This window comes from Erythrolamprus reginae, chromosome 1, assembly GCF_031021105.1.
Source record: "Erythrolamprus reginae isolate rEryReg1 chromosome 1, rEryReg1.hap1, whole genome shotgun sequence".
In the NCBI taxonomy this organism is placed as follows: domain Eukaryota; kingdom Metazoa; phylum Chordata; class Lepidosauria; order Squamata; family Dipsadidae; genus Erythrolamprus; species Erythrolamprus reginae.
This window is the reverse complement of record NC_091950.1, coordinates 57,528,942-57,555,296: the sequence shown is the minus strand read 5'-3', so window position 1 is coordinate 57,555,296 and position 26,355 is coordinate 57,528,942. Positions and strand designations below refer to the sequence as shown.

General features: G+C 39.5%; 1 protein-coding gene across 2 annotated transcripts; it reads left to right on the top strand.

Moving 5' to 3' along the window:
• Positions 1-117: 117 nt before the first annotated feature.
• On the top strand, positions 118-25,809 carry CPSF2 (cleavage and polyadenylation specific factor 2). 2 transcript variants are annotated; one of them, XM_070753105.1, is made up of 15 exons: positions 118-279; positions 1,949-2,134; positions 3,671-3,830; positions 3,935-4,040; positions 4,833-4,962; positions 7,046-7,161; positions 8,034-8,221; positions 8,477-8,767; positions 9,418-9,518; positions 10,383-10,583; positions 11,652-11,804; positions 19,321-19,546; positions 22,287-22,589; positions 24,991-25,125; positions 25,222-25,809. In XM_070753105.1, exons 2-15 carry the CDS (start codon positions 1,986-1,988, stop codon positions 25,312-25,314), a joined length of 2,352 nt encoding a protein of 783 aa, XP_070609206.1. In that variant the 5' UTR covers positions 118-279; positions 1,949-1,985; the 3' UTR covers positions 25,315-25,809. The 2 variants fall into 2 exon arrangements, with proteins under 2 accessions (XP_070609206.1, XP_070609217.1); XM_070753116.1 differs by having other exon boundaries at positions 137-279; positions 1,949-2,057.
• The last annotated feature ends 546 nt before the right edge of the window (positions 25,810-26,355 follow it).

Sequence of the window (26,355 nt, the reverse complement as noted above, 5' to 3'; positions counted from 1 at the left end):
ATCCAGTTGAATTATATATGCATTATCACGATACCATTGACGGCGCTTCCCCCATCTTAACTGCGTAGGTAGTACAGTCCAGATTTCTCTTTCCTCCCGGCGGCTCCTCCTCTTCCAAGGAGTTTGCCGGTTTCTTAGCCCAAAATGGCGGCGGCGACGGCGGCAGCGCTGGGAGGCAGGGCTGGGGGTGGCTGAGTGGGCACGTGCGGGTTTTTCTTTTCTCCTTTCCCTTTCCCGAATAAATGTGAGTGCCCGGAGGTAACCAAAGGTGCTAAACAGGTAAGAACGAAGTAAGTGTGTCGGAGGGCAGCCGCTTAAGGGATGCGTGGCTTTCCCTAGTGCGGCTCAGCTCCCACTGAACACGGCTCACGACTCCCCGCTTTCCTTCCGAAGAAGAATTAAGGAGACGGGTACGACAGCTGGACTCGATCTTGTGAAAGGAAGACTTCCCTGAAACCGAAGACATCGAGAATTTCGGGCTGGTTAGGCAAGATCCGTGAATCCTGCCTATCAGGGTTTAGAAATCTAAAAATTTAAATTTAGGCCTCCGCTCCAAAGACGAACAAGAGTGTCTAAGGCTGCATCTATCAAACAAGTACCTGTCCTGAGTAAATGGAGTAGTTCCTGTTTTGTGTACCGTTTCATGTAATTTTGTTCGAGCCACCCGGCTTTCAGTGAACGAGTTTGTTAATTTCTTTTTCTTTTTACACCTTGTGATGGAATGGCTTCAATATAATTTCATTTTTAACTTTTGGTTGGTTATTTTGTGGATCTTTAGCTGACTTCTCTAATGCCACGGTGATGGATGAAAGCCAACTTAATTTTGTAAAATTAAAGATAGCCCCAAAGTATCAGCTATGTGCTTTAGATGAACTTTATCTTCTGGTACAAAAATATAATGGATGGTTTTGGGCCAGTCACAAACACTCAACCCAACCCACTTTGCAGGATGGTTGTTGGGGGGGGGGGGGAATAGGAGAAGGAGTATTATGTATATTTGCTGCCTTGAATTACTACTGTACTTTTTAAAATGATGAGGTAAATCTAATAAGATTAGCAGTTAACCATTAATAAATAAAAATGTAAATAGTTACCATAAGTGTCAGAACTAAGTAAAAATATATTTTAATAAAATATGGGTAAAAGAACACATAATAATAGATAGAGCAGGGCTGTCAAACTTGCAGCCTAGATGCATCACACTCTGGCCATGCCTACACCCTGTTTAACAATAGCACTTAGACTTATATACTGCTTCACATTGCTTTACAGCCCTCTCTAAGCGGTTTACAGAGTCAGCATATTGCCCCCAACAATCTGGGTCCCCACCTTACCCACCTCGGAAGGATATAAGGCTGAATCAATCTTGAACCTGGTGAGATCTGAACTGGTGAACTAGAGTATAGCCAACAGTCAGCAGAAGCAGCTTGCAGTACTGCACTCTAACCAATGTGCCAATGGGACTCATAAGGGGGAAAAGTCACAATATGTCACGTTACAGACACAAGTTTGACACCCCTGAGATAGGGTTATGTAGAAACACTGAAAATTTGTAATTCTCAGGCTATATCAAAATAGAGCAGTGCAGACCCTCATGAATCTCTGCCTTGTTCATATGTTGAATCATATTTTATAGTTACAACCCGGTTATTGTAATATCTGTAGTATATGCTAGATTCTTTTTTTCTGAGATGAGGTAAGACTGTCATATTGAGGAAAGTGATACAATTATTCTAAGAAAGAAAATATTTGATTTTTTTCTCTAAACTCAAACCAATCATTGAAGTCTTGATAGATTGATTCATTGATTTGGGAAAATTTTCAGTTTGCTTGTATGGACCATATCTATGAAACATGCTGAAATAATAGAATATTATCTCTAAATTTTCATAACTGTATATGAAAACTGTAACAAAAAGGATTTTAAAACAAAATTTATTCCTTATAGTAACTATTTTTGGTGAGAACATTTGGGCAAGAAAAAAATGACATCAATTATCAAGCTAACAACCCTCTCAGGGGTTCAGGAAGAATCTGCTCTCTGCTACTTACTTCAGGTAGATGAGTTTCGCTTTTTGTTGGATTGTGGCTGGGATGAGAATTTTTCTATGGACATCATTGATTCCCTGAGGAAGTAAGTAGAATCTGATTCAGTTAAAATGCTGAACCCTTGAAAAATCTATTGCAATATTTTTATAGCATATTTTTATAATATATTAAGCAATTTTGTTTACATTATTAAAGTTCTGGTATTTGTACCAAGATTTTTTTCTTACTATATATGAAAATAGACTTGCTAAGCATAGGTAGAACAGTTCTACTTTATATTGATTCTTTGAATTGCTTTATTTGATAACATTTAAAATGTTCATGAAGACGGGACAAACAATTGCAGAATCAAATTGCAAAGAATAATCTGCTACTTTTTAAGTTGGAATTACATTTATTTTTTATAAATGCAAGGGAAGTGTTGATAATGGAACAGTTTATTGTACTTCTCAAATACAGAAACAATGCCATTTGATGAGAGTTCCCAATGTGGAAATTTTGCAGCCAGAATTGTATTTGATAAGAATAGATCTACAGAGAAAGATTTTCATTAGCTTGGTTTCTTGAATTTACCCTATAATAATGTAATGCATGTACACTTTGCATTTCTTTGCATAATTTATAGTCTTCGATGATTAATCAGCAAAATTTATTAAAATATAGTGTTTGAACATTGTTCTTCAAATTCATTTTCATCACTAGAACTACTAGACTTTTTTGCAGTAGTTCTTTTAAGTGAAACATGGAAGCAAAAGCTTGATTTCTAAGTATTTTTCTATGATGGCTGTTAGGACTCTGTCCATTACGGTTGGGTTGGCAATATATAAAGCAACAATGTGTGTTAATGTAATAGAGCTATGTATGTTTAGCTGAGGTGTTGCAGACTGCCACAAGAGGGAGCTAGAGTTCATAGCTTATCTCTCTGGAGTCCCTCATTGTTTCTCTTTGTTAATGGCTGTATGTATGCTCTGCAATGTCTCTGTATTGTAGTTGTATATTATAGCTAAAATGTGTTTAGGCTTGATACCTTACCAAAGACAACTGGTAAGAAAGACTATGTACTTGATAATATTTGGATTGTTATTCGGACTATTATGTGTATGATTTTGGATTATTTATAGGAACATGCTATTACTCAAAGTAAACTTTAATTCAAGTTAGTGTAACTGTGTGGCTGAGCAGTTATTCACAACTAATCTCAATATAAGCGTTTCTGTATGTGGACAGAATCCTTGTGGTAAACAAGGATTATTCTGCTCATACATTATCAATGGCCAATTTCTTCAATTCAAGAATGCTTTTAGTCCAGTTGGAATATCTTGTTATAGACAGGTAGTGCAATTTTGCTGATAATCTCTTTTGTTTGAATATATTATTCTCTAAAGCATATTGGGAGAGCAGGGCATTGGTGACTACCAAGATAACATCATCTTTCTATTGAAGGGAGCATTTTCTGAGAACATTTTTCATTGAAAAATTCTCTTTAAAAATAGAACACTACACCCAAAGTTTATTTTAGATTAAAAATACCCATTCTCAAATGATGTACACTATACCGTCATTGACCTGTTTTTTAAAATAGTGGAATGGAGTGTTTTATCCCTGTGTTCTTGTTTTATAGACATGTTCACCAGGTTGATGCAGTACTTCTTTCACATCCTGATCCTCTGCACTTAGGTGCTCTCCCATATGCAGTAGGAAAGATGGGGTTGAACTGTGCTATTTATGCAACTATTCCTGTATACAAAATGGGTCAGATGTTCATGTATGACCTCTATCAGGTAAAGCACATGTCTCAGGTTTTTTTAGAGGTATGATTTTTAAATTTTCCTCAATGTGACTAACTTTAACTAAGAATATTTTTCTTTCCTTTCCTTTTGACTAGTCACGCCATAATACTGAAGACTTCACCTTGTTCACTCTTGATGATGTTGATGCAGCTTTTGATAAAATACAACAACTAAAATTTTCTCAGATTGTCAATTTGAAAGGTGAAAAAGAACACTCTTAAACTCAATGTCATGTTCTGGGATTTCTGTTTCTTTTTTCTAAAATTGAAAATTTCCTGTTTTAAACTTAGCAAATGGTTATACAATTGCATGATGTCAAGCTAACTGAAGTACATAACATTCTATTTTTTAAAAAATCATTTCCGTGTCTCTGATCCCAGACCTTGTGATATTGGTTTGTGGCTACATAATCCAAATCAGTACTTTATTCTAAAAATGCCCAAATCCTGAAAGATAGGTAGGTAGGTAGTTATAAATATCAAGGGAAAAGGCCATAAGAGATGGTGTCCAAAAGCATAATGCTGCATGAATGCATGAAAGATCAAATAATAACAAGATGGGAGAGGGAGTAGCTATAACTAACTCTTGATACAAAGTTCTTTGAGGTCTTAGAATCATTGCGCAGTGAACACCATGGGGTGGATCAGTGATGGGCAAGAGAACATAAGGAAATACGGAATGAAGAATTGCTAGAAACCTGATCATAAGTACCCCAAATGGCAACATTTTATTGCAGAATGTTATTCTTTTTCTTATCAACGTTGGGAGACAGATTGTTCCATGAGCCTGTTCATTATTTTCATAATACTTGCATGAAAGGTTTTCCTTTCCATTTCTTTAGAAACAGCTTCTATTATTAATTGCACTAGCAAAAAAATAGAAAAAATAATACAGTGTATTAGTAGGAAGAAATGAAGCCAAGTTATCTGGTGGGGGATGTTGCGTTATCTATTAGGTAATTAGGCTGTGTATAAAATTGTGTTTTTTCTTTAGGTAAAGGACATGGATTGTCCATCACTCCATTACCAGCAGGTCACATGATAGGAGGTACAATATGGAAAATAGTTAAAGATGGAGAAGAGGAAATCGTTTATGCAGTTGATTTCAACCACAAGAGGGAGATGTATGTACACAGATGTTTCTACTTTCCTACTACAGCTTCTTAACATTTCTGATGTCTAAAGACACTTGGTCCTGGATGGTTTTGTTGGTGAAAGTAGTCTTTTGAAATCAAGATTGTACTTGGGGTGATTTGGTGAACATGCAAATAAAATTGTCTTGGCGGTAAAGTAAAAATAGTTGGCATTGCTTGAGGAGGACTTCCCATGTTAGGTTACACTCTAATATTTTTGCAATTTGCACACATGGTTTACCTTAGTTTCAAGTGGAAAAAATCAGTGAGTTGAAATGAGTACTATGGAGGAACCTTATTCTTCCATACTTCATAATCTTAAGAATCCTGTATATGTGCCAGGGTTTGCACATGCAGGAATTAAATTTGAGGGTAAGGGAATCTGGAGTAATTCCTGTTTTAAAAATTATGAGATGATGTTTAAAATGCATAATGTTCCTCAATCAAAGATCTCCTACATTCTGCAATGCCATTATTTAGTTGTCAGTTTCAAAATAAATTCTGACCTGAAGGAGAAAAGATGCTTCACATGAGGATTCTCCTGCAGGACCTGCCAACAAATTTATAAATCACTTGAAGTCTTTTTCTAGCATTTTGCGGTGAACCTTTAGTTGCAGTATGATTCCATGAAAAGAAACATGGTTTATCAAGTTATATGTAGTTTTTCCTTCTGAAACAGAACTGCTGCACAGCTTTACTAAGTAATTAAAGATGGTTTCCGTAACTCTCATTTTAAAATATGTTATTTAATTGGGAGAGGGAAAATAAGTTTCCTAATGTTTAATTTTAATTTTTTTAAAGACAGTAAATTTAGAAATGTGTTACGGTGTCACCCATGTTCTAACTATAGAAGTGTTGTCTCTGCTTTAATTATAGTAGATTCCATATTTTACCTACGGAACTGTCTAATGTCAACAGTGGTAGATCAGGTTTTTTTAATAAGATAATGCATTGTTTTATATTAATTTCTTAAGGATGTCATTACACTTTTATTTTGAGATTTTGCAAATGTTACAAAAGCGAAACTAATTTGAAATCTGACATGGAAGAAAATTTATTTATTTTATTTATTTATTAGATTTGTATGCCGCCCCTCTCTGTAGACTCGGGGCGGCTAACAACAATAATGAAACAACATGTAACAAATCCAATATTTGAAATACATTTTAAAAACCCTTATTTTTTTAAAAAAAATGTTAAATTTAAATTATTAATTATGATATGTTTTGAAATTTGTTTATAACACTTGTTCCTTTTTTAAGTATGAACTTTAAAACATTTCCGCCCAAAATAAATTTATTTATTTATTTATTCAACTTCTATGCCACCCAATCCTAAAAGACTCAGCACGGCTTACAAAATAATAACAAAAATACAATTTGTATTGGTTCTTCTACAGACTTTTCCTTCTTTGCTTTGTTTTTTACACTATTGTTTACATAACAATTACATTGTTATCCATGAGCTCAGATATTTGCAGCACATATAATATGAAGAGTTTTTACTTGAAGCACAGCATATGGTAAATAATACATCTACCATATGCTGTGCTTTAAGTAAAAACTCGTGGTATTTATTTGTTAGAACACACAATTGAAATCATTAATTTAAATATATTTATAACTTTAAATACATTTATATACAAATGTACATAGTGCTATAAAAGTTACAGATATAAAAAAGTCAAATTTCTCTGCTGAAATTTAAAAATAATTAGTGGAAAGAAATGAAAAAAAAAACAGGTAAGGTGGATTGATGCAAGAAACATAGCCTTTGAGTAACTATTTCCTTGCATCAATCCACCTTACCTGTTTTTTTTTCATTTCTTTCCACTAATTATTTTTAAATTTTAGCAGAGAAATTTGACTTTTTTATATCTGTAACTTTTATAGCACTATGTACATTTGTATATAAATGTATTTAAAGTTATAAATATATTTAAATTAATGATTTCAATTGTGTGTTCTAATAAAAACTGATTTTTCTTAAAATTAGAGAATCTCTTATTTTCATTAAGTTTTAATTGTGATATTTGTGTAATTATACACTGAACATGATAGAACTTCTTTTTCAGTCATTTAAATGGATGTTCCTTGGAAATGTTAAGTAGACCTTCTTTGCTCATCACTGATTCATTCAATGCTACTTATGTACAGCCAAGACGGAAACAAAGAGATGAGCAACTACTAAGTATGTATTTTGTGACACAAATGAAATAACAATTTAGTGTGGGATTCAGGATGCAATGTTTTTGTTCTTGACAGGGTTTCATCCTCCCCTTTATGTAATGCTCATGAATGTAAAGGATGACTTTTGGATAAGATGACCTAGAAATAATGACCTAGAAAATTGAAATAATTCCAGTTTTAATGTAAAAGGGGATTGTGTATGCATATTTTAAGTGAAACATGGCTGATTTTATTTCATAAATTAATTTTAATATATGGTTAAATTAAATTAAATGTATTAATTTAATAATTTAATTTCAAAGGAAATATTATATTTTGATGGATACTCAGAGAGAATATATTTTTGTTTTTTTCAATTATGTTACTTTAAAAGGTGCCTTTCCCCACATGAATATTACTTTAGCTATGAAAAGCCATTTTCTTGGCTTTAAAAATAAAATTTTAACTATGCTAAGGACAATTCTTTGACAAACTTAATATTAAATATAGAATCATATAACCTTCTGTCTTAAAAGCTTCAGAAATCTATAAAACAAATGTACTTAATATACTTTCTCCAGAGCCATAAAAAGTTAGGTGTTGTTTTTTTTATAAATTTAGCTTAAAGTAAAGTACTAAATGTAACTCCAGTTATCATTTAGTTGACATGTGTTGTATGGTTAGTGATTTTTAGTTAGATACTGTCTGCATGATTATTATTTTAAAAGATTTTGTAGTTGGGTCGTTTATATTAAGGTACCAAATTGCTACTTATCACATGTAGATTCAGAGCTACTCTTGATGCCATTTGGTTTTTCCTCTGATTATTAATAAGAAAGTTCTGTATATAATAAGGGTTTCAGTATTGTAACTTTGTCATATTTTTATCTTTAGCAAATATTTTGGAAACATTGAGAGGTGATGGAAATGTCCTAATAGCTGTGGACACTGCAGGGAGAGTTTTGGAACTTGCCCAACTGCTTGATCAAATATGGAGGACCAAAGATGCTGGTTTAGGAGTTTATTCCTTGGCACTTTTAAACAATGTCAGCTACAATGTTGTGGAGTTCTCAAAATCTCAGGTTAGTTTTGTCAGGTTATTTATACTTATTGCAGGTTATTGTAAAGTTACTCACAGTTGTAAAGCAGATATTTTAGCCTTATGTATCAAGTAACATAATCTCTAATAAGATATTAGATGTTATAAAGTATACACTATTCAAAGCATGCTTTGCAAAACAACCCAGTTGTTCTTCTAAATCACTCTCTAAAATGTTGGTCGATGTCACTTAGTATTAAAAAGGACAACTGATCTGTACTTCTCTCTCAATATACAGGTGGAATGGATGAGTGACAAGCTAATGAGGTGCTTTGAAGATAAGAGAAACAATCCTTTCCAGTTTCGTCATCTGTCTCTTTGTCATGGGCTTGCAGATTTGGCTCGTGTTCCTAGTCCCAAAGTTGTTCTTGCTAGCCAGCCAGATCTGGACTGTGGATTTTCAAGAGATCTCTTTATACAATGGTGCCAGGATTCCAAAAACTCTATTATTTTGACATACAGAACAACTCCTGGAACACTAGCACGGTTTTTAATAGACAATCCTTCTGAAAAAGTTATAGACATAGAGGTAGGTAAAGGCAGTACTTTTTAATAAAAAAGATTGCATCTTTAAGCTAGTGAAAGAATAACAACACAATGATCTTGTGCAATAGTTTGCCTTGACTCAAAGCAGAGCAGAGCAATAAAAAACTGTTAGATAGCCACCCCTAAATCCATGCATGCATTACAGTATTTTGAATTTTGTTAGTGAAAAATTAATTTAAAAAATATGCACATATGGCCAGTGCATATGCAATGCAAACTTTTATTTTTGGTGAATTATTTAAACTATGCTCACACTTTTAAAAAAACCCAAATACAAAAATTGCTGATCAGTTAGCTGTGAAGAGGCATAAACATTCCAGAATAACTCTAGCTATATAATATATATGTATTAGCTTGAGTTTTAAAATGCAGAAATGTAGTCACAAATACATATAAAATTGCCTGAATTTCTTGAAAATTTTTCTATTGATGTTAAGTGGTCTGTTTTGCACAAAATAGTACCAAAATAATTTTAGAAGTCATTGCATACTTTATTGCAGATTGAACTTTTATTCAATATGTACTATTAAATAGTGCCATTATGTACTACTGTAATTATGTAAGAATTCATTGTAAAATCTGAACATATAAGGTAGGTGAATATAAGATTACAAATGTATACTTTTCCTTTAGCTCAGGAAACGTGTAAAACTTGAAGGAAAAGAACTTGAGGAATACCTGGAAAAAGAAAAAATTAAAAAAGAGGCAGCAAAAAAGTTAGAGCAGTCAAAAGAGTGAGTATATATCTGCCTTCAAGACCCTATACATTAATATAGACCCTCGTTCATTAATGCACATTCTTAATGGATCCTCCAACATATCCAGTTTAGAATACTTGTTTCAGGATTACTTAATATTTTCTTGTGTTTTTCTGACATCAAGTCAATGTTAACTCCTGTTGCAACTTTCTTGGAAGATTTTTAGAAGGTGGGGGTTTTTTTGCAATTGCCTTCCTAGATCTGAGATAAAATGGTTGACTCAAGTTCATACAGCTGGCCTTTTGCCTAAGGTGGGACAAATTCCCAGTATTCCAGTTCCATTACACTAGTAAAGCAATTTGAATTACAATGTAAATGGCCCATATTTACATTGTAAATATGGAAACATATTTGAAATGGCTTTATTGACTGCCCCAGAAGGGAGCCGTACGTGGACAGTCTTGGAGGGTATAGACAGCTAAACCAGATTGGTTAGAATTGACAGGGGAACCACTTGGGAATTCCATATTTATGAACTTGCTTGGGAAGCTGAAAAAAACATTCTGCATGAAGATAATTTCTATAACATTTCCAAGGAAACTGGACCGATACTTCCATTAAAGTCATCAGGAACTGATTTCAGCTTTGCCTTTCTTTGACTATAATAAAGTTTACCTTTAAATATGATTTATGATCTGCAACTTAAAAGTAAATACTTCCTTAGCAGGAATATAGTAATTTGCGGTTTGTTAGCCTCATTAACTTCAAAATTAATAGCTATGTAGAATATATGTTGCAAGTTTATTTTACCTAAGAATTGAAGTGCCAATGAATTAATCAAGATATAAATATTTTGTTAATTTACTTCATATGTATAATTATTCTGCATTCCTGCTTTAGAGCAGATATAGATTCCAGTGATGAGAGCGATACTGAAGAGGATATCGATCAACCATCTGTTCATAAGACCAAACATGATCTCATGATGAAAGGCGAAGGGAATCGAAAAGGAAGCTTCTTCAAGCAAGCCAAAAAATCTTATCCTATGTTTCCTGCTCCAGAAGAGAGAATTAAATGGGATGAATATGGAGAGATTATCAAGTAAGCAGGATATGAGGGAATGCCTATTATATCGTGTGTGGTTTTTTTTATTATTTGTAATTTTCCTTTAATAACCATGCATATTTTGTGGACACTTATTGACTGGGTCAATATACTCTTTACACGATGCTAATAATACATTTAAATGTATATAATCTTTGTCTTCCAACTTGAGCAATACTATTTGCCCAATTTGTACTCATTATCTCCCTCCCCATTTGTTGGGGGTTTTCTATATTCACATCTTTGTCTTTAAACAATACCATTCTCTTTATGATTCTTTATCACTTTCTCCATAAATATATTTAAACATCATTAATATTTCTTCATACAACGTGTTGCCCCTGCTGAATCGCTAATATTTTAATACTTTCACTACATATTAATGTTCTACCACAATTCCAATATCTCAATTTTATAGAAACACCAATAAAACCAGTTATTTATAAAGTTCATCATTTATTGACTTTTTGATAACTTATATTATCAAAGTCTACGGAGAGGGGCGGCATACAAATCCTATCTATCTATCTATCTATCTATCTATCTATCTATCTATCTATCTATCTATCTATCTATCTATCTATCTTTTGGAATCTTAAGTTTCTTTCTAACATTTTTGCCCAGACAGTATTCCCTCCGCCTTACCCCTTGTCTCCTGCTGCTGCATCATTTGAATACCCATCCATGGCCCTTTCATTATTTTTGGGAGATCTTTCTTTTCCCCCCTCTGTTCTATATAAATATATATAAACTTCTAAAGAGTTATCTATTTTATTCTTAGTACTTATTGTTACTGTCTCTGCTGTTGACTTCTTGTAACTTATTTTGATTTATTTCCACCACCACTCCACTATAAATGCCATTTTGCAAGTAGAAATCTGGATGGGTTGGGTTGCCCATATTTGGATCAATACCTTTTCTATGCTAGTAGAATATATGCTAGTAAATATTACTATGTTACATGTAGCAAATGAATAGTATATGTAATATTTTTATTTCCAAAAGTGCTACATGTTTTCTTGACAATCAGCCTGAATATAAAATTAATAATATTCCTGTATTTAGACCTGAAGACTTCCTCGTTCCTGAACTTCAGGCAACAGAAGAAGAAAAGAACAAATTAGAATCTGGTCTTACAAATGGAGAAGAACCTATGGATCAAGATTTATCAGATGTTCCTACTAAATGCATTTCAGCAATGGAATCAATGGAAATAAAGTGAGTGAATATAGATTTGGTGAAGGTGGAATTAGCATAATGTGTGATGTGTATTTGTTACAGTCTCTTTCGTTCTATTTGAGCCTGCCTGAAATCTCTTATGACTACAGTGATCCCTCGAGTTTCGCGATCTCGATGTTCGCTAAACGCTATATCGCGAGTTTTCAACCCGGAAGTAAACAACACCATCTGCGCATGCGTGGCCTTTTTTTTCTATGGCCACGCATTCGTAGATGGTGGAGTTTCCCCACCGGGCTGAGCGGCTTCCCCTGGGTCTTCCCCCTCTTGCCCCGGTAAGTGGCGCGAGCAAAGGCGTGGGCGCGCGCGCGAGGCCCGCTTCCCAGCTGGGAAGCAACAACACCAACCGGGTGGGTGGGGGAAGCCCCGGCGGCGCGCGCGCGAGACCCGCTTCCCAGCTGGGAAGCAACAACACCAACCGGGTGGGTGGGGGAAGCCCCTGCGGCGCGCGCGCGAGGCCCGCTTCCCAGCTGGGAAGCAACAACACCAACCGGGTGGGTGGGGGAAGCCCCTGCGGCGCGCGCGCGAGGCCCGCTTCCCAGCTGGGAAGCAACAACACCAACCGGGTGGGTGGGGGAAGCCCCGGCGGCGCGCGCGCGAGACCCGCTTCCCAGCTGGGAAGCAACAACACCAACCGGGTGGGTGGGGGAAGCCCCGGCGGCGCGCGCGCGAGACCCGCTTCCCAGCTGGGAAGCAACAACACTAACCGGGTGGGTGGGGGAAGCCCCTGCGGCGCGCGCGCGAGGCCCGCTTCCCAGCTGGGAAGCAACAACACTAACCGGGTGGGTGGGGGAAGCCCCGGCGGCGCGCGCGCGGATAAGCGGCAGCAGCGAGGCGGCGGGGAAACCCCAATCTTCGGCTCCTCGCTGCTGCGGTGGAAGTAAAAACACCATCTGCGCATGCGCAGATGGTGTTTTTACTTCCGCACCGCTACTTCGCGAAAAATCGATCATCGCGAGGGGTCCTGGAACGGAACCCTCGCGATGATCGAGGGACCACTGTATATTGAAATGATTCTGAGTTTTTAATATTGTGAAAGTTTTCGGAGAGGGGCGGCATATAAATCCAATAAAACTTGAACTTGAAACTTGAAAATGTTCACTTCTACATTCACTTTTCATTTTTCTATAACCTATATTTAAGTTATCCTCAGGTTTTGATCATAATAGGGACCGGAAAATGCCTTGTTGAGCAATGCAGTTGTTAAGTGAGACATTGTGTGATCACAATTTGTGAAGAAAAAAGTTGTTCAGCAGATACTATATTTTTCGAAATACAGTGATCCCTCGATTAGCACGGTCTCGATTAGTGCGAAACGCTACAACACGGTTTTTCACAAAATATTAATTAAAAAATACTCCACGGTTTTTTTTGCTATACCACGGTTTTTCCCACCCGATGACGTCATACGTCATCACCAAGAGTCACTTCTCTGTCTCTTTCTCTTTCTTTCCTGTCACTATGCTTCAATCATTTTCTCATTTCTCTTTTTTTCTCCCCTTTTTTCTATCATTTCTCTCTCTCTTTCTTCCTCTCTCACACTCTCTTCCTCCCTTCTCTCTCCCCCCCTCCACTTGCCCACGAGAAGAAAAAAAGCATCCTCTGCCGGGCAGCTCCCCTTGTGCCCCCGCTTTGTGCCTGCCTCTTTTGGGGATTTTTTTTTCTTTTCTTTTTTGCGCTGGCGGCGGGAGCTGTTGGGGAGGGCTCTGCCGGGAAGGCCTCTCAGCTGCAGAGCCGAATGGGGGCGGAGGCAACAGCGGAGCCCGGCGCTGGGGCCATGCGAGGCTGTTCATCCAGGGGGGCGTGGACTGGCAAGTCGCCCTCCTTTCTCTCTCTTTCTCTCTCTTATACCACACCGGTAACAGGGAGAGAAAGAGAGAGAGCGGAGGGCACCTTGCCGGTCCACGCCCCCCTAGATGAGCGGCTCCGCATGGCCCCAGCGCCGCCCAGGCAAAGGGGAAACCCCAAGATCGCTTGCCGCTTGCCGTATTGCAGCGAAGGAGGCGAAGCAAGGCTCCAAGCTGCAATACGGCAAGCGGCAAGCGATCTTGGGGTTTCCCCTTTGCCTGGGCGGCGGGAAGACCAAGGGAAGGTTCCTTCAGCCGCCCAACACCTGATCCGCTCCGCAGCGCGGCAGCAGCGAGGAGCCGAAGATGGGGTTTCCCCTTTGCCTTTACCCCATCTTCGGCTCCTCGCTGCTTCCGCGCTGCGGAGCAGATCAGCTGTTGGGCGGCTGAAGGAACCTTCCCTTGGTCTTCCCCGCCGCCCACACGCAAACTCCACCATCTGCGCATGTGCGGCCATGAAAAAAAATGGCGCGCATGCGTAGATGGTGTTTTTTACTTCCGCACCACTATAACGCGGAAATCGATTAGCGCGGGAGGTCTTGGAACGTAACCCCCGCGCTAATCGAGAGATCACTGTATATGATACACTCCCCCTCCCCCCAAAAAATAGTGGACGGAAAAGTCTGTGCGTCTTATACAGGGAGAGTTGGTGTGGCCTCAATCAGCTAGAATGGACAGCAGCAACAAACCAGCTGTGGTAGCAGCAGCAGATAAGCTCTGGCAAAAAGTGGATGCTGGGAGGCAGAGATAGATTTTTTTTCTTGTTTCCTCCCCCAAACACTAGATGTGTTTTATAGCCCAGAGCGTATTATAATCCAAAAAATATAGTAGTTTTTTTCTTCTAACTAAATACTGCGAGATGGACTGTATGATACTATATAAATAAAATTCTAGTTGACTGTATAGAATACAAAGCAGGACACAAAACATTACAAGCTAGCTTCTTGGGAGAGGATATTGGAAAATGCCCCATTCTCATCTACACTTTTAAAAATCTAATATGGTCCACTGTATCTTTATCTTAGCTGAAGGGGGAAACAGGGTTACAAAAGTCCGAAAACCTGTTTTTAATGCCAGCAATACTGATCACCTTTTACAACTCTCATTTTGATAGTTACTTTTATCCACTAGGCTTGTTCGTGTGATATTTTAAATTTACTGTACTCAGCATTAATTTACTTGCAATTAAACTTATAAATGAAATGAATGAAATTCTCCCCTATTATCTAATTAACACTCACTGCAATTTATTTGATCAATGTATACGTGTCGTTAATCTGTAGAATAAAATAGAATTCAATTCATTTAATCCAATCTTTTTATTGATTGATTGATTGATTGATTTGATTTGATTTGTATGCTGCCCCTCTCCGTTGGCCATGTGTGATTGGCCATGTGTGATTGGACACAAGGAATTTGTCTTTGGTGCATATGCTGTCAGTGTACATAAAAAGATAAGATGCATTCATCAAGAATCATAAGGCACAGTACTTAATGATAGTCATAGGTTACAAATAAGCAATCAAATCATACTAGGAAACTACAAATCATAACAATACAAACTTAACAAAGTTACAGTCATAAGTAGGAGGATATGGATGATAGGAACGATGAGAAGATTAATAGTAATGCGGACTTAATGAATAGTTTGACAGTATTGAGGGAATTATTTGTATAGCAGAGTGATGGCATTCAGAAAAAAACTGTTCTTATTTTGGTGTGCAATGCTCTATAGCGTCATATTGAGGGTAGGAGTTCACTTTATGTTCAGCATGTGAGGGGTCTGTAAATATTTCCACAGCCTTCGTGCAGTATATAGGTCCTCAATAAAAAGCAGGTTGGTAGCAATTGTTTTTTCTGCAGTCATGATTATCCTCTGAAGTCTGTGTCTGTCTTGAGTTGCAGAACCACATCAGAAAGATATAGAGGTGCAGATGACAGACTCAATAATTCCTCTGTAGAACTATATCAGCAACCTCTTGGGCAGTTTGAGCTTCCTGAGTTGGTGTCCATTTCAATTATTATTATTATTATTATTATTATTATTATTATTATTATTATTATTTATTAGATTTGTATGCCGCCCCTCTCCAAGGACTCGGGGCGGCTCACAACTACATAAACAGTGTACAAATCCAATTTTAAAAATACAATTTAAAACCCTTATAATAAAATAAAATAATCACACAACTCAATCAAACCATACACCAACCTTGACAATTGGTGTGTGTGTTAGTTTCCCCATGCCTGGCGGCAGAGATGAGTTTTTAATAACTTACGAAAGGTGAGGAGGGTGGGGGCAATCCCAATCTCTAGGCTAGGGGGAGTTGGTTCTAGAGGGCCGGGGCCGCCACAGAGCAGGCTCTTCCCCGGGACCTGCCAGACGACATTGTTTAGTCTTGAGATATGATAGAACCTAGAAATTTGAAGGTCTCAACTGTTGATACTATGTTGTCTGGTATTGTAAGAGGAAGTAGAATGGAAGGATTTCTCCTAAAATCTGCCACCATTTCTGCGGATTCAGCATTGTCTCGAATGAAACCAATCACTGTTGTATCATCTACAAACTTCAGTAGTTTAACAGATGGATTGTTTGAGATGCAGTCATTGGTATATAGAGAGAAGAGAAGTGGTGAGAGTACACAGCCTTGGCGTGGACCCTGTGCTAATTGTACAGGTATCTGATGTGATTCTGCTTAGCTTCAGCTGCTGCTGCTTCTTTGTTAGAAGCTTGTCATCCATTTACAAGTATGTTCATGTACCGCTATCTGATTTACTTTAATTAAATTAGACATTCCCTGTCTGGAATAATAGTATTGAATGCTTAACTAAAGTCTACAAAGAAGATCCTTGCATAGGAGATTCAAGATACTTGTAGGTAGGATGTAGTGCAGAATCATATTAACAGCATAATCTGTTGATCTATTTGCTCATTATACAAATTGCAGGGAGTCTAACAGTGGATCCATGATGGTTTTCAGGTAGGACATCACTTGCCTTTCAAAGGTTTTCAAAACTACAGATGTTAGAGAAACTGGTCTGTAATCATTCAGTTACTGCTGACTTTAATTCAGCATTCAATACCATAATTCCGGACAATTGACATGCTGAAAATATTATGGAACTCTTTCCTTAAGTTTGCTTTGTTTAAGTCTCCCAAAATAATGGCCAGTAAAGCTGGGTATTTGGCTTCAGCTTCCATAATCTGGTCAGCTAGAGTTCGTAGTGCTTTGTTTATACAAGTTTGTGGAGGAACATAAACAGCAATTAGGAGAAATGAGGAAAACTCTTGTGGAGAATAAAATTGTTTACAGTTTTATCACGAAATTTGTATATTATAATTATATCCTGAGACCAGCTGTTGTAAATATATATATACTGGTTTATTCATGCTGTTGCCATTTCCTCATTTAACCAGGTTTCAATGAAATATAGGGCTGCTGAATTGTAAAAATCAGAATTGCATCTGTTTGAAAAGAGTATTTCATCCACCTTATTAGCAAGTGAACGTAAATTAGTCAGAAAGATTGAAGGGAGCAGGGTGGAGGGATTATTCCCCATAATCCTTAGTCCTCTCTGTCTCCCCTGTCTGTGTTTGCTTTTGGTGATCCATAGCTCCAGGTAATGTAGAGAAGAAGAGTTTACAATATGTTAAAAATATCCCTGGCCCCAAATACAGATGAATAAATTTGCCAATGATATAAAAAGTATGCTAGTTTATAAAAAGAACACACCAAAGCAATATTTTTATGACTATAACTTATATAACCAAGGAGAATGATGTACAGATAATGTTTAATAAAAGTATATTGCAAAACTTTCAAAGAAGCATGAAATTATAGTAATGAGACACTTGAAATCTGTTGGCATCTGCTGGGAGACAAAAAACTAAAAATAATTTTTCTACAGAATTACTGTTTTGTTTGGCTGACAATTTTCTCCTGCAGTATGTATTAAAATGTACAAGGGAATAATATGTCTTTGATTTGATACTAACTAATAGTATCCTATCACATAATGAGTACAAGTATCAGGGAATTTTACAGCTATAGATTAGATTAAAAAGAAACAAAAATTCCAGAAGGTGGCAGTGATAAACCTCTTCTGTTCTGTTGCCAAGGAAACTTAATGGATGGATCTATGCAGTTATCAGGAGTCACATTCCTTTTTATGATATATCTACCTTGAGCCTCCATTGCTAGTTTGAAGCTCTTCGCTGTGAGAGTTAATGAGTATACACAATACTTAGATTGCTGATCTTCATAACTAAATAATTGATAAAAATATTGAATACAGAAGAGTTCAGTTTCTTACATTGTAAAAACCTATTTTCTGCTTCCACACTGTTTCTAAGATAGTGTTGATCTATAAAAATAGTTGACCTTTTATTTCTTGATGACTAATTTTCACAGGCCTAAGTATATTTTTTAAAATACAGTGATCCCCCGTTTATTGCGTCCCCAACCATTGCGAACAGGGTACTTCGCTATTTTTCAACCCGGAAGTCAAAAATACCATCTACGCATGCGTGCCGGGCACGCATGCGTAGATGGCAGCGGCTTCCCTGGGTCTTCCCCCTCTTGCTGGCGTCAGCGAGGAGTTTCCCCACCGCCCACGCAAACTCCTCGCTGCCGCCCGCCCTTCGCCCGCCCACGCCGTTCATTCTCGCCGCTTTTGAGCTGAGTCCGGGAGCGAATTCGCTTCCGGACTCAGCTCAAAAGCGCCGATAGCAAGCGGCAAGGAACGGCTTGTCTCGGCGCTTTCGAGCTGACAGCTCGAAAGCGCCGAGACAAGCCGTTCCTTGCCGCTTGGTATCGCCGGTTTTGAGCTGAATCCGGAAGCGAATTCGCTTCCGGATTCAGCTCAAAACCGCCGATACCAAGCGGCAAGGAACGGCTTGTCTCGGCGCTTTCGAGCTGACAGCTCGAAAGCGCCGAGACAAGCCGTTCCTTGCCGCTTGCTATCGGCGCTTTTGAGCTGAGTCCGGAAGCGAATTCGCTTCCGGACTCAGCTCAAAAGCGCCGAGAGCCAGCGCCCCCCGGACCCCCAACCCGGGTTTGGGGGGCTGCTAGGAAGCCCTCCATGCCGGCGGCAAACAGCCGCCCCGCCCCCAATCTTCGGCTCCTCGCTAGCGCTGTGGGAGTAAAAACACCGTCTGCACATGCGCAGACGGTGTTTTTACTTCCGCATCGCTACTTCGCGAAAACCCGCTCGTTGCGGGGGCTCCTGGAACGGAACCCTCGCAACGAGCGGGGGATCACTGTATGTAGATCACTTCCATCACTTCATCTTGATTGCAACCTTCAACTTTCTAATTAGTTAACAGTACAAGTTTTCACTTTGCAAAAAAGCATGGTTTACAATTCTGAATATGCACATTTTTAAAAATGGAACAGCTGCCTTTTGTTATTAAATGTAAACGTTCAGTATTTTGCAAAGTTCTTAAATAACATCATCTGGCTTAATAGTTAAAGGTTGCATTCTTATTAAAATATTTGAAAATCATGACATTATAATTACAAAATGTAAGATTACAGTTTAGTATGCTTGAATGATAGCTATGTCGTGACATGTTTATATTCAGTTCATCCTGTAAAGATTAGATTTTGTTTTTCTTCATCTCTATTTTTTCTCCTTTATCTTATTTTTAGAGCTCGAGTTACATACATAGATTATGAAGGCCGCTCTGATGGAGACTCCATTAAAAAAATTATTAATCAGATGAAGCCACGGCAATTGATTATTGTTCACGGACCTCCTGACGCCAGTCAAGATCTCACTGAATCTTGTAGAGCTTTTGGGGGGAAAGACATTAAAGTTTACATGCCTAAACTGCATGAAACCGTAGATGCAACCAGTGAGACTCACATATATCAAGTAAGGTTTGCATGTTTGTATGACAAGATATACTTAGCACAATTCAGCCATTTCCAAGTACAGTATTTTTTCCGAGTATAAGATGCGCCTTCATTTTGGTGGAGGAAAACAAGAGGAAAAAATTCTGCCTCTGCCTCCCAGCAAACAGTACAGATGATATACATTGTTTGCTGTGTATTTCTGTGCATGTGTGCCTGGCCCATAGAAATAGCAAAGAGTTAGAGAAATATACATTATGGCAGTACAGTGGTCCCTCGACTTGCGCGTTCTCGATTAGCGCGAAACGCTGCAACGCGGTTTTTCAAAAAATATTATTTAAAAAAATAAAATATTAAAAAATAATTTTTTTTTTATTCTTAGACTGAATGGAGACCGCCGGCCGCTCAATCGGGCCGGCAGGGAACAGAATGGAGCCTTCCGCGGCGGGGCTGGGGGAGCCGAGCCCAGCCCCGTGACATTCGCTTTCCTGCCACCCGCAGCCGAGTGATCGTGGGCTCCTTCGCAACCTCAGAGAGCTTCCTGGTTTTCGTGAGCTTTCATGCCCAGGAAGCTCTCCGAGGTTGCGAAGGAGCCCAGGATCACTCGGCTGCCGGCGGCAGGAAAACGAATGTCACGGGGCTGGGCTCGGCTCCCCCAGCCCCGCCGCGGAAGGCTCCATTCTGTTCCCTGAATGGAGACCGCCGGCCGCTCAATCGGGCCGGCAGGGAACAGAATGGAGCGTTCCGCGGCGGGGCTGGGGGAGCCGAGCCCAGCCCCGTGACATTCGCTTTCCTGCCACCCGATTGAGCGGCCGGCGGTCTCCATTCAGGGAACAGAATGGAGCCTTCCGCAGCGGGGCTGGTAGGAGGGGAGCCGGGGGGATAACCGAGCCCAGCCCCGTGGGATTCGCCTTCCTCCCGCTTGCAGCCGAGTGATCGTGGGCTCCTTCGCAACCTCAGAGAGCTTCCTGGTTTTCGTGAGCTTTCATGCCCAGGAAGCTCTCCGAGGTTGCGAAGGTTACATCTTCCGCTGCCAGCCAGGCCATGCTGGCGGCAGCGGAACAATCGCTGGCTGTCAACTTTTCTTTTTAAAACTGGGCAGGAGCTGACTTGCCTCCCCAGTGCTAAAAAGAAAAGTTGACAGCCAGCGCTGCGAAACCGCCGAAACCGGAAGGGGCGAGGTGGGGGAGAACGGGAGGCTCAGCATTCCGTCAGCCGCAGCGCTGGCTGTCAACTTTTATTTTTAAAACTGGGCAGGAGCTGACTTGCCTCCCCAGTGCTAAAAAGAAAAGTTGACAGCCAGCGCTGCGACTGACGGAATGCTGAGCCTCCCGTTCTCCCCCACCTCGCCCCTTCCGGTTTCGGCGTTCGGCAACGGAGTCCGGCGCTGGGGCCATGCGGGGCCGCTCATCCAGGGGGGCGTGGACTGGCAAGCGGCAAGCGGCAAGTGATCTGGCGGGAAGACCAAGGGAAGGTTCCTTCAGCCGCCCAACACCTGATCCGCTCCGCAGCGCGGCAGCAGCGAGGAGCCGAAGATGGGGTTTCCCCTTTGCCTTTACCCCATCTTCGGCTCCTCGCTGCTTCCGCGCTGCGGAGCAGATCAGCTGTTGGGCGGCTGAAGGAATCTTCCCTTGGTCTTCCCCGCCGCCCACACGCAAACTCCACCATCTGCGCATGTGCGGCCATGAAAAAAATGGCGCACATGCGCAGATGGTGGTTTTACTTCCGCATCCAGTATAACGCGGAAATCGGTTAGCGCGGGAGGTCTTGGAACGTAACCCCCGCGCTAATCGAGAGATCACTGTATATTAATGCCAGAAACGTTTTCTTAAATGTAGTCACATTAACTCCTCCCAATTATTTAAATAGATCTATTCCAAAATTAACTAGTCAGGGTCTAACACAGCTGCCTTATATTCATACTGCAACAGGACACTTACATTTCAGACTATATTTGTAAAGATGCTGTTAAAGTTGATATGGCTTTCTGGAAGTATAGTTATTCTCTGCTATTTAAAATAAAATACAATAGCACGAGACGTCTTCAGATTTATTTATTAAATTTATAGTATCAAGCATTTATTTTAAAAAGCTTCATTTTGTTGTCTAGAACAATAATAAAGCAGTCTTTAAAAAATAAGTCTAATAATTTTAACATTCTATAGGCATTTATAATTAATAACTTACCTCCTTGCAGCAAACAACAAAGCCAGTTTCGGCACAGCCTGATTAGCACAAGAAAATAAAAATCTGCCTCCACCTCCCAGCAATTTGCCTCCTTACAGTTTTAGTTTCACTTTCAGTTTTAGCACAAGCAACTAATAGGTTCAGGCTGCAGGGATTGCAATAGCCTATTGCCACCTGCCTGCAGTCTGAAACAGCTGATGGTTGGGAGGCCAATAATCAATTGCTTGTGCTAATCAGGCTCTGCGCTATTTGCTTCAAGGAGGCAAATTGCTGGGAGGCAGAAGTCAAAAGATGGGGATAATTAGGCAGGGCATTTGGTGTATAAGACACACCCGAGATTTCACCCTCTTTTAGGGAGGGAGAAGGTGTGCTTTATACTGTGAAAAATATGGTATTTATAAAAGGACTAACACTTGCAAGATGCACCTTAGAATAGTATATATAGTGCCAAAAATAAAAACAATGTCTTGATAGTGTGGTTTCATACTTTCACACTGTCTTGCAAGCAGTGCTACTGAGTATGTAAATTCTTTCTTGTTTGTTTATTTCAGTTTTTTTTTTAAATTCTGTTTTAGGTTAGGTTAAAAGATTCCCTAGTCAGTTCCCTTCAGTTTTGTAAAGCTAAAGATGCAGAACTTGCATGGATAGATGGAGTTCTGGATATGCGAATATCAAAAGTAGACACGGGGGTAATTTTGGAAGAAGGGGAACTGAGAGATGATGGTGAGGACACTGAAATGCCAGTAGATGCACCCTCTTCAGATTCCAGTGCTGTGGCACAGCAAAAGGCCATTAAAAGTCTCTTCGATGATGATGACAAAGAAATCTGTGAGGAGAGTGAAATTATTCCTACTTTGGAGCCCTTACCACCCAATGAGGTAAGATTTAAAAGTGAACTTTTATTGCTTTGGAAACGTGGTCTTGTATATAAAGAAATTATTGAAATACATTTCATGACAGGTGTTGTACATACTCCTGGTCATTTGGAGGATACTGAAGAGGTTGATGACTCTGATACAGATAGTGTTTATGAATTACAGTGGAACCTCGACATACGAGCAGCTCTACTTACGAGCTACTCGAGATAAGAGCTGGGAGGGGAGCGACATTTTTGTTCGCCTCCCGAGCTCACATTCGGGATACGAGCGCCAAGGAGCTGTCTCCTGAAGCCGAAAGCTAACTTCCACGTTCGGCTTCAGGAGACAGCTCCTTGGCGCTCGTATCCCGCGTGTTTTAAAAGGTTGCAGCTGGCCTGGGGGGCTGGGGGGGGTGCTGGCAAGCCCCCCAGGCCGGCTGCAACCTTTTAAAACATGCGCGCCGCTTCGCAGCTGTCTCCTGAAGCCGGAACGCTAACTTCCGCGTTCGGCTTCAGGAGACAGCTGCAAAGCGGCGCGCGTGTTTTAAAACGTGGCAGCCGGCCTGGGGAGCTCGGGGGCTTCCCCCCGAGCCCCCCAGGCCGGCTGTGACGTTTTAAAACACGCGCGTCGCTTTGCAGCTGTCTTCTGAAGCCGGAACGCTAACTTTTGCGTTCGGCTTCAGAAGACAGCTGCAAAGCGGCACGCGTGTTTTAAAACGTGGCAGCTGGCCTGGGGGGCTAGGGGGCTTCCCCCCGAGCCCCCCAGGCCGGCTGTGACGTTTTAAAACACGCGCGCCGCTTTGCAGCTGTCTCCTGAAGCCGGAACGCTAACTTCCGCGTTCGGCTTCAGAAGACAGCTGCGAAGCGGCGCGCGTGTTTTAAAACGTGGCAGCCGGCCTGGGGGGCTCGGGGGGAAGCCCCCCAGGCCGGCTGCCACGTTTTAAAACACGCGCGCCGCTTTGCAGCTGTCTTCTGAAGCCGAACGCGGAAGTTAGCGTTCCGGCTTCAGAAGACAGCTGCAAAGCGGCGCGCGTGTTTTAAAACGTCACAGCCGGCCTGGGGGGCTCGGGGGGAAGCCCCCGAGCCCCCCAGGCCGGCTGCCACATTTTAAAACACGCGCGCCGCTTCGCAGCTGTCTCTGAACGCTAACTTCCGCGTTCGGCGGCAGCGGGTTTTTTTGTTGTTGCACGGATTAATTGACTTTACATTGTTTCCTATGGGAAACAATGTTTCGTCATACGAGCGTTCTGACTTACGAGCCTCCTTCCGGAACCAATTAGTCTCGTAAGTCGGGGTTCTATTGTAGTGGCAGGCCCTGGGTTACAGGTATCAGAACAAGTGGGAGGCCAGCCACAGGATGTTGCTATGAATCCAGACTCCAGTGAAGAAGAGACAGACAATCGCTGGTTAAATCCTCACTTCAGAAGAGTTCAAAGGCGCAGGGAGCAAGTGTTAGGAAGAAGATATTAAGAGGAGGAACAGGTTAATTACTGGAGTGATGTATTCGTCACGTCAGGGTGCCAGCGGGGAAGAAGAGCGGAGTTTTTCAATGTTGTCATCCATCATGGAGGTGTGTCGTTTTGGCTCTGGAGAGAGTTAGCTTATTCTTTATTATTTCGCAGCTATTCCTGGTGCTTTTGAACTACACTGTATAGACATAAATCTTAAGATAAGGGAGGAGGCATTGAAGGAAAGTTTGTGTGTTCTAATTGCTAAAGATAAAGAGAGAGGAATGTGACTGTCTGTATTGCATTTTTAATACGGAGGAGAGGAGAATAAAAATCGAGTTCTTTTGTTTATGAAATTCTGCATTCAGTAAGCGTTATTTTCAATGTAATCAAGGTTCTACCAGAATCTAGAACAACAGGAACCCAGGTTTTTAGTTGGATTTTTTTAAAATTGTAGATCTGTTGCCGTTAAAATAAAAGCAGTTCCTTGTGTAATAAAAAAGGAAGAGCTACTGTCTTTCATGTTCATAATATTAAATATTAAAAAGTAGCATTTTTCTATATCACGGGTTTTTTTTCTAAATGAAAGCTGAGCTTTAAAACAAAAAATCACGGAGCCTCAAATGTGTCAGATCTCTGAATCAAATTAAATGCATTATTTCAATACAAGAAGGGGAGCAAATAAATTATATAAATAAATAATGACTTTATCAATTACCATGCTACTTTGAAGAGCGTGTTTGTTAAAGATGTTGAAAATCCTTATGCTATATAGCCCTGACCAGAATTTAGCCTTTTAATAAATTCTACCATGATGTACAACATATAGGCCATTTTTTTCCTATGAAACATATGGCCTTGTACAAAAGTATATGAATTTTGTGATACAAAAACAGAATAACTTTACCAATGGGATGCTTCAGGTATTTGAAATATATTGAAATTTTATTTTGGCTTGTATCATCTTGACAAAAGGTTCCTGGTCATCAGTCGGTCTTCATGAATGAGCCAAGATTGTCTGATTTTAAGCAAGTTCTGTTGCGAGAAGGCGTTCAAGCTGAGTTTGTGGGAGGAGTTCTAGTGTGTAATAACATGGTTGCTGTTCGCAGGGTAAGTATATAGGGAACTTATGCGTGTGTACATTTAATGTACCAATCGTAGGAAATCTTTCCAAAAAAGTAAATAACAATATATTTTTTGTTACAGACTGAAACTGGACGTATTGGATTGGAAGGTTGTCTCTGTGAAGATTTCTATAAAATTAGAGACCTTTTATATGAACAGTATGCTATTGTCTAAGGAGAATTGTAAATATACATATATATACTGTATAGGCTTATTTTATTTTTATTCGATTCTTTTACAGAATGCATAAGAATTAATTAGTAGCCATTACTAAACCTTTCTATTTGATGAACCAGTCCGAGAAAATTTACTTTATATAAATATCCTGTATATTTTGCTGGTTATATTTTTCATAATAATACAACTTTTCACGTTGTAGCTTTTCAACTTACAAATAGATCATTTTTGAGACCCGATCTTGACAAATTTGCATTTAGCCTCTGTTGAAAGCAATGGGATTTGGCATGATTAACATTTCCATTATTTTTGGTGGGAAGTAAAGGTAATTAAGTTAGCGTGAATGTAATCTATTAAGGTTATGTTTAAGAAATATAAAAGAATTATATGTTAAAAATGTCCCTGATTTGCAATTAAATCATTTATGTCCACCCTTTGATTTTTGTAGCAAATTGTACATTTTTGTTTTGATAAAAACAAAGTGAATATTCATTGAGATTCAATCTGTTTCTTCATAGTAGCTCCTCTCTCACCAACCTCTAAAGCTCTACTCCTTAACTGATTTTTCTTAATAATTTGTCTATTTAGAACAATATAAAGAAAGGAGAAAAAAAGCCAACAGATTTAACTAAGGGAGAAAAATTCTTACAGCTGCATAATGAATGGTCTCTAAAGTAGTAAAAAGCTAGTACGATGACTTTAAAATACAGCTATTACTGTTTCCAAAATATATACCGGTACTTGCTAAAATGACATATTTTAGAAGGTGCCTATGTTAACAGATAGTTACTTCCATTAGCAGAAGAACAGCTTTCAATATAGGGGGGGAATAATCACAAATCCAGCAAGTTTTTTTTATATTTGCTTGGAAGTCTGTGAGAAATCCTTTGCTAATGTTAGAATGAGAATTCACTGAATAAACAAATGTAGTTTTGTCATCTTGTAGTTCTTGAAATCCATGACATAGAATTCAGTGTTTCAAAGGTATTCATATCATTTTAACCATTTTTTATTTAAGATTGCAAATTTAAAAATGCA

Coding starts and splice junctions, on each gene's coding strand:
- CPSF2 (XM_070753105.1), top strand. CDS start 1,986: ATGACATCAATTATCAAGCTAACAACCCTCTCAGGGGTTCAGGAAGAA. Junction 9,519..10,382: donor AAGTTAGAGCAGTCAAAAGA/GTGAGTATATAT, acceptor TTCCTGCTTTAG/AGCAGATATAGATTCCAGTG. Junction 11,805..19,320: donor ATGGAATCAATGGAAATAAA/GTGAGTGAATAT, acceptor TCTTATTTTTAG/AGCTCGAGTTACATACATAG.